The sequence below is a fragment of the Pongo abelii genome, chromosome 1 (genome assembly GCF_028885655.2).
Source record: "Pongo abelii isolate AG06213 chromosome 1, NHGRI_mPonAbe1-v2.0_pri, whole genome shotgun sequence".
NCBI lineage: Eukaryota > Metazoa > Chordata > Mammalia > Primates > Hominidae > Pongo > Pongo abelii.
The window spans coordinates 222,400,430-222,408,675 of record NC_071985.2 but is presented as its reverse complement, the minus strand read 5'-3'; the positions used below and the strand labels follow the sequence as shown (position 1 = coordinate 222,408,675).

At 43.7% G+C, this 8,246-nt stretch overlaps 1 protein-coding gene across 3 annotated transcripts in view; it reads left to right on the top strand.

The window, feature by feature from the left end:
• Positions 1 to 16: 16 nt before the first annotated feature.
• Positions 17 to 8,246, top strand: part of CLCN6 (chloride voltage-gated channel 6) — a 36,686-nt gene continuing 28,456 nt past the window's right edge. For 2 of the 3 annotated variants that reach the window (XR_002914891.3, XM_024246547.3), the window contains exons 1-2: positions 17 to 304; positions 1,089 to 1,148. Coding sequence is in view for 2 of the 3 variants with exons in the window: in XM_024246547.3 (XP_024102315.1) it covers positions 218 to 304; positions 1,089 to 1,148 (147 nt within the window). In the remaining variant the exon portion in view is untranslated. 3 annotated transcript variants of the gene reach the window in all.

Below are 8,246 nucleotides of genomic sequence, written 5' to 3'. Positions count from 1 at the left end.
CCGCCCCCAACATGGCCGTGCCCACAGGTCTCGTTGGAGGCCGTGCCTTTACCGTCATGTGACGCGAGCCCTCGCCCCACCCGTCTGCAGCCACTCCCGGTCTCAGTCCCAGAGCTCGAGAGGGCCACGTGACCGTCCCGGGGCCAGTCACGTGAGGCGCAGATCCTGGGTGGCAGGGTGTTGGTAGAGGGGTCCAGAGTGGCAGTAAAGGAGGAAGATGGCGGGGTGCAGGGGGTCTCTGTGCTGCTGCTGCAGGTGGTGCTGCTGCTGCGGTGAGCGTGAGACCCGCACCCCCGAGGAGCTGGTAAGAAGCGGGCGGAGCCGGGCTGGGGAGGGGGCGGTTGCTAAGGGACTGCGAGAGGCGTTGCCGGGGGTGCGGCCGGGCCAATCTGGGCCCGCAGGTGGCAGCGGGTGGGGCCTGAGGACCTCAGCCCGGGCTCTCGAAGCGTCTACCATGCTTCACGTGCCTAAGTCTGGGGTCTTTTCTCATATCCCCTTCTGGAATCTGAGGGAGAATCCAGGCCAGCTCCAGTAAATCCCACCCATGTTTCCTTTTATTTCCATCTGAAAAGAGTTTGGAATGAAACAAGCGTTTTCAGAATGAGCTTCCTCACAGGACTTTGCGCTTATCATGCTACTGTTTTAGTTTCTCCAGTCCTTTCTCACTCTATTCCTCACCCTTTCTGGGTCACTGACAGTCCAGCTTCCCCCTGCAAAGCATCCTGGGAAAACTTGAGTTGTGTTCCCAGAGTTGACAAGTCCTTTCTGATTTCAGATACGTCACACTGTCAAATGGAACCTGAATTTTTTACCCCCCTCTTCAGCTGGCGTTGGACATCTTTGAGGTGTCCTGAAGAGGAGGGTGGTTATTTGGAGACTCTATCAGTGGAAATGAAGAGCTCAGCTGATGGCTGTAGATCCTCACCCACATGGTCCCTCACCCCTGAAAGGTTTTTTTTGAGGGCTGGTTCCTATTTGATAATGGCTCCAGATGATTTAGAAGCTAGCCACTGATTTCAGTAAATACTTCTGCCTCCTTCCACTCTTAACCACTAAAAAAGGCTCCCTCTGCGGATCTGTTTTTCTAGACCATCCTTGGAGAAACACAGGAGGAGGAGGATGAGATTCTTCCAAGGAAAGACTATGAGGTGAGCTCCTTTGATACTGCTTGGGCAACTAAAGTAGTGAGTGGCCTCGTCACTTCAGGCCGAAGCATTATGATTCCAACCAGAGATGCTCTTTGACCTTCTGTCCCAGGGAGTGAGTGGGTAAGAGAACTTCCTTCTAGGAAAGAGACTGTTTAGCAAGCCCTTTTCTCACCTTAACCCCAAAACAAGGTCTGGTGTTTTTACACGTTTATAAATCTGTGGCACCTTAACCTGGATAGAGTATGTATTTGCCATTAAACTGTTTGCTTTTACAGCTTACAGAGAGACTTAGAGTGAAAGGCACTGGCAGTATGTGCTCCTAACAGGTGTGTGCTCATAAACTGTTAAGGAGGCCTTGCTTCTCTTCTAGGAGAGCTTGCTTTTCAGATATTTTCTTGCTCAAGCAGCTTCTCTCTGACATGTTCTTGATTAAAGTTCCAACTTTCATGTATGGGATTCTTAGAGTGTGTGTTTTTAGTAAAGCCAACACTGCTGGGGTGAAACAACATGCGTGACTTTTTAATCATTAAATTCTTAAACTGTATACTTAAAGAAGGTAGAGAGAAGCCCATAACTCCATTCATTAAAAGATGACTGTTAACACCTTACTAAGTATCTTTCTACATCCTTACCCATGCTTTTATATCTATGATACATGTTTTTTTTAAGTAACAAAAATGAGATTCCACTAAATCATCTATTTTAACCTGTCCCACTCACCCCCTTTATTATGCTTTTTGTATCATTAGGTAATTTTCCACAACCTTTTTTTTTTTTTGACAGAGTCTCACTCTTCCATAAATTCTTCATGCTGTAGAATTTAGTGTCAACGTTAGGATTTGTGGTGTAGCACTTTTTTTTTTAACTTTTATTATGAAGGATTTCAACTATATGCAAAAACAGATAGAATAATCTGTTGAAACCCCTTGTCCTCATCACACAGCTTCCACAGTGATTTAGCTCAAGCCCAGTCTTCTTTTGTCTGTGCTTTCGTTATCCACTTGTCCTTTCTCATATTATTATTATTTTTATTGTGTGTGTATGTGTGTGTGTGTGTATTTTAAAGTAAAGACAGTCTCCCTATGTTGCCCAGGCTGGTCTCGAACTCCTTGACACCAGCGATCCTCCCATGTCAGCCTCCCAGAGTTCTGGGATTACAGTCATGATCTGCCATACCTGGCCGCCCTTCACATGTTATTTTGAAAGAAATTCTGTACATCATATTATTTCACCCATAATTCAATATGCATCTCTAATGGATAAGGACTTTTAAAAAGCATAACCCAATACTATTACTACATCTAAAAAATTAGCAATTTCTTGATATCAGATATCTACTGTCCAGATTTTCCAGTTTTCTTGTAAATGTCATATGTATTTTAACTTTGTTTGAATTAGGTTCCAAAAAAGTCCTTTTTTATTTGTTTGATAAATCTGTTAAATCTCTTTTAATCTGTAGGTTCTTCCTTCATCTTTTTTTTTTTTTTTTTTTTTTGGTAAGTTATTTGACAACATAACTAGGACCCTGGGATTTTCTACTGTCTAGATTTTGCCATTTGGAGCCGTTTGTATAGTTTAATATGCTACTCTGATGGGACTGCTTTGAATGAACCAAAAAGCACTGTATCCACTGCTGTGTTTTCTTCTATTTCTTTTTTTTCTTTTTTTTAAATTTGAGATGGAGTCTCACTCTTGGTGCCCAGGTTGGAGTGCAATGGCTCGATCTCAGCTCACTGCAACCTCCACCCCGCCCTAGGTTCAAGCAGTTCTTCTGCCCCAGCCTCCTGAGTAGCTGGGATTACAGGCGCCCACCACCATGCCCGGCTAATTTTTGTATTTTTAGTAGAGATAGGGTTTCACCATGTTGGCCAGGCTGGTCTCGAACTCCTGACCTCAGGTGATCCAGCTTCGGCCTCCCAAAGTGCTGGGATTACAGGCATGAACCACTATACCTGGCCATTTTCTTCTGTTTTGTAAGTATTTGTTTCCTTGTACATAATTGAGAAGTTTGCAGGAATTAGTATAAGATACTCCATATTGTTCTGTTACCTTGCACTCCCTCACTGAACCCTGTTACATCATCCTGACTGTATCACCAGGACTGAGACTGTCTCACAGCCTTCATCCTACTTCTAGGAGCTCACCAAGGCTTCCCCATTGACACCCAGGCTCCCTCACCCCTTCAACTAAATTGCACTTACATTTGTAATGCACTTGCTTTCAGCTGATATGCATATTCATGTAAATTTTTGTTGTTGTTGTCATTGTTTGAGACAGAGTCTCACTCTGTTGTCCAGGCTGGAATGCAGTGGTACAGTCTCGGCTCACTGCAACCTCCACCCCCGCCTCTGAGTTCAAGCTATTCTCTTACCTCAGCCTCCCAAGTAGCTGGGACTACGTGCATACACCACCATGCCTGGCTAATTTTTGTATTTTTAGCAGAGATGGGGTTTCACCATGTTCGTCAGGCTGGTCTTGAACTCCTGACCTCAGGTGATCCACCCACCTCAGCCTCCCAAAGTGCTGGGATTACAAGCGTGAGGCACCGCGCCTGGCCATATTCATGTACATTTCATGGATTAATGTTCTTTTCATATTAGTCATTCATATTTCTCAACCATCTTCAAGAATGAGCTTCTTGAGAGCATTTGCTTTGTGTAAGAGCAAATTCATTCAGGCCGTTAAACAGAAAAGTCTGGATTTTATTTATTCAATAAATAAATCAACTTGACACAAAAAGTATAATAAAGAGGGGAGTGAGTGGGACAGGTTAAAATAGTTGATTTCGTGGAATCTCATTTTTGTTATTTAAAACACGTGTTAAAAGCATGTGTATAAAAGCATGGGTAAGGATGTAGAAGGATATTTAGTAAGGTGTTAATAGTCATATTTTAATGAATGGGGTTATAGGTTTTTCTCTACCTTGATAGTCAATCAACTAGAAAACCCTTCTGTTGAATATCTTTCTAAAACGTGCCCCTTCTTCCTGTCTCAGGAAGAGTTCATTGCACATATTTGACTCTTTATTTGATAAATTTGGGGTCTTACAAAATGTTAGAATCCCATTTTGACATCCATTCTCATTATAGGTGGTTTGAAAAATAGTAATTTTCTGTGAGATGTGCCATTACAAACGGGAATGTTTTCATGCAGGTCACACAGTCTATTTATATTGTACCTTTGAATTAGAAAGAGGCACACTGAGAACGTAAGACTTAGAATTAAAGGCCTCCCCCACTGGCCATAGCAGCAACCCTAGCTCACAGCCAGCTGAAGGTGGTTTTGGTGTGAACACTAAAATGCCCCTTCCTGGTTGAATTGGGGCTGGTTCAGCCCCCACCTCCCTCCTGGCCAGGTGTCATTTTGCTCATAACCCCCTGTAACAGCCCTGCAAGACATAGATAAAATTTTATTTTTTAAAAAAGTTGTTAGTCCCCTAAACCAAAGAGCAACGTATACTGCAGAAATAAAAAGTTAGTTATAGCAAAGGAGAAGTAACAGCATCTGGTTTTAATAATAGCTCATATATTCCAGTGGTACATATTTACAAAGTGCCAAACTCAACCAATTTATTTTTAAAAAAAAAAGAAAGGCTGGGCACAGTGGCTCACGCCTATACGCTCAGCACTTTGGGAGGCCAAGGCAGGAGGATCACTTAAAGCCAGGAGTTCAAGACCAGCCTGGGCAACAAAGTGAGACTTTGTTCCTACAAAAAAATTTGTTAAAAATTAGCAGGGGGCCGGGTGCAGTGGCTCACACCTGTTACCCCCACACTTTAGGAGGCTGAGGCAGGTGGATCACTTGAGCCCAGGACTTCAGACCAGCCTGGGCAACATGGCGAGACTCCATCTCAACAAAAAATAAAAAAAAATTAACCAGGTGTGGTGGCTTGCCTGTGGTCCCACCTACTCAGGAGATCGAAGCAGGAGAATTGCTTGAGCCCAGGAGATGGAGGTTGCAGAGAGCTGTGATCACGCCACTGGACTCCAGCCTGGGTGACAGATCGAGACCCTGACTAAAAAAAAAATGGGATTCTGGTGTTCTAGTGTTGCGGTTGTTTCTAAATGCCCTTCCTAGCAGTTTTGTTGCACTATAATTGGCATACTATTCAGTTCACCCATGTAGAGTGTACAATTCAATGGGGTTTTAAAAATTAGTATATTCACAGAGTTGTACAACCATTCCTACAGTCAATTTTTTTTTTTTTTTTTTTTTTTGAGACGGAGTTTCGCTCTTGTTGCCCAGGCAGGAGTGCAATGTAGCGATCTCAGCTCACTGCAACCTCTACCTTCCGGGTTCAAGCGATTCTCCTGCCTCAGCCTCCCAAGTAGCTGGGATTACAGGCGCCTGCCACCATGCCCAGCTAATTTTGTATTTTTAGTAGAGACAAGGCTTCTCCATGTTGGTCAGCCTGGTCTCGAACTCCTGGCCTCAGGTGATCCGCCTGCTCAGCCTCCCAAAGTGCTGGGATTATAGGCGTGAGCCGCCGCGCCCAGCTAATTCCTACAGTCAATTTTAGGATATTTTCATCACCCGAGAGGAAACCCTGCACTCATTAGCAGCCACTGCCTGTTCTCCTTGCCACTGACTCCAGGCAACCACTGATCTCCTTTATGTCTATTTGCCTATTCTAGATATCTAAAAACCTTCTAAATGTTTACGAAACCATATCGTTATTAGATAGAACCATCAATCAAGTAATTGACCAGTAATTTCCATAGATATTTTGGATGAGGGTAAGAGTATTGTTTCTCCTCTGCTCTCAGGCACCACTTGCGCAACACTGCTAACACCGATCTGTGGAGGTTGTTTCCCCACTACTCAGGAGGCTGAGTTGGGAGGATGGCTTAAGCCCAGGAGTTGGAGGTTGCAGTGAACCGAGATTACGCCACTGCACTCCAGCCTGGGTGACAAAGACCCCATCTAAAAAAAAAAAAAAAAAAAAAAGTAGTAGATTGTCACCTGCATTTCTCAGCAGCTGGCAGTGAATTGAAGGTTCACAGGACTCCCTCCTTGAGTTTGGTTAATTTGCTAGAGCGGGTCAGAAAACACAGAAATGCTACTTACGTTTGCTAGTTTATTAATAAAGGATATCATAAAGGATGCAGAAGAACAGCCAGGTGGAGAGATTCAAGGAACATGGGAGGGGGCACGGAGCTTCTATGCCCTCTCCAGGCACGCTACCCTCCAGGAACCTCCAAACGGTCAGCTGTCTGGAAGCTCTCTGAACCTTGTCATTTTGGAGTTTTATGGAACCTTTTTTATGCAGTCATGATTGATTACATCACCAGCCCTTGGTGATCAGCTTAACCTTCAGCTTCGGTCTCCTCCCTGGAGGGCTGGGTGTCCCACCCCGCTAATCCTGCCTTGGTCTTTCTGGTGACCAGCCCCTTTTCTGAAGCCATCTAAGGGCCCCCAGCCACCACTCATCTCATTAGCAAACAAAAGATACCCCGGCTCAAAAAAAAGAAAAAGGACAAAGTATGTTTGTGTGTGTATGTGTATTGTTGGGGCTCAGAAAATGATACCTGGAAATGTGGTGCTTTGATATGCTGAACTAAAGAAACAGCCTGGGGGTCTCTCTCTGAACTTCTCCACCCTCACACTTTGCCTCTCCCAAAGCACAGGATGAGGCTCTTCTCTGCTGTTCCCTTATCTACCTAGAAACTGGACCTACCAGAGAGGAACACGGTTGTCTTTGATCCCTTTCCTGAAATGCCATTAACCAAGGAACGTTAAAACTCATCTCACAGAGGAGACTGAAGACCAAACAACATACCTAGAGCCCAGACAAACTGTCCCAACCATTATTTGTTCACTGTCCCATTCAATTTCCAAAGAGAATCATTCACAAGATAATATCTGCTTCCCAGATCCATTCATTCTCCACTAAGACTTATTTCCTCCCACATCCTCATCTCCCCTTCCTCTGTGAAGAAGAGTATAGAAGTGTCTGTACTTCACTGGCATTATTGGGTACTCATTCTGCAGTGCCCCTGTGCAATGCATGTTATATAAGTGGATGCCTTTGTTCCCATTAATCTGCCTTTTGTCGGTTCACTTTTAGCAGATCTTCAGAGGGTGAAAGGGGAAGCTTTTCCTCTTGGCCGCCACAATATATATATATGTGCATATGTGTTTAATCACTTATGGATGAGTCTAGTTTCTAAAAGTACTTTTTTCCTCACCATGCTTCTTTTCTGATCAGTAAAAAAGATTTTTTTTTTTTTTTTTTGAGACAGAGTCTTACTCTGTCGCCTAGGCTGGAGTGCAGTGGCATGATCTCAGCTCACTGCAACCTCCGCCTCCTGGGTTCAAGCGATTCTCCTGTCTCAGCCATCCTAGTAGCTGAGATGACAGGTGTGTACCACCACACCCACCTAATTTGTGTATTTTTGGTAGAGACGGGGTTTCGCCATGTTGGCCGGGCTGGTCTCAAACTCTTGGCCTCAAGTGATCCACCTATCTCGGCCTCCCAAAGTGCTGGAATTACAGACTTGAGCCATCACGCCCAGCCGATCATTTTTTAAAATATAAAAAAGCACACCATTTGTGCCATGAGAATTTCAGACAACACCCAGAAACAAATATCTCCTTAAGCTCTACCTCACGGATGTTTTCCCGTTATGAATGCTGACGTACAAATAATCCTAATTTTGTTTAATCAAAAAGGGATATTATACTTTTAATTCTCCATCCTGCTTTATTTTTATTTTTTAATTGCATCTTGCTCTTTTGCTGAATAATTTTTGGATATTTTCCATATCTTTCTATATAGACTTAACTATAATCATTTTATTGGTGTCTAGTCTACGGATGTATAATTGATATACTCAGTCACTTGTTGGTACTCCAGGACTCATAAAAAAAGAATTTGGACTATAGGTAGTCATATAGATAGAATAAATTGTCACTCATCACGTGTGTTTGGCTGACGTGAAACTGTTATCTGGGAGTGTGGCAGCCACCCGGCCAGTGTCCAGCTGATGTGGGTAGGAACAGGAACAGGTTGTGGGAAGGAGAGCTGATGGCCGGCCATTTTTTTTCTTTGTTGCCAAACTGCTGCGTCTTTTTTTTTTTTTTTTTTTTTTTTTTTTG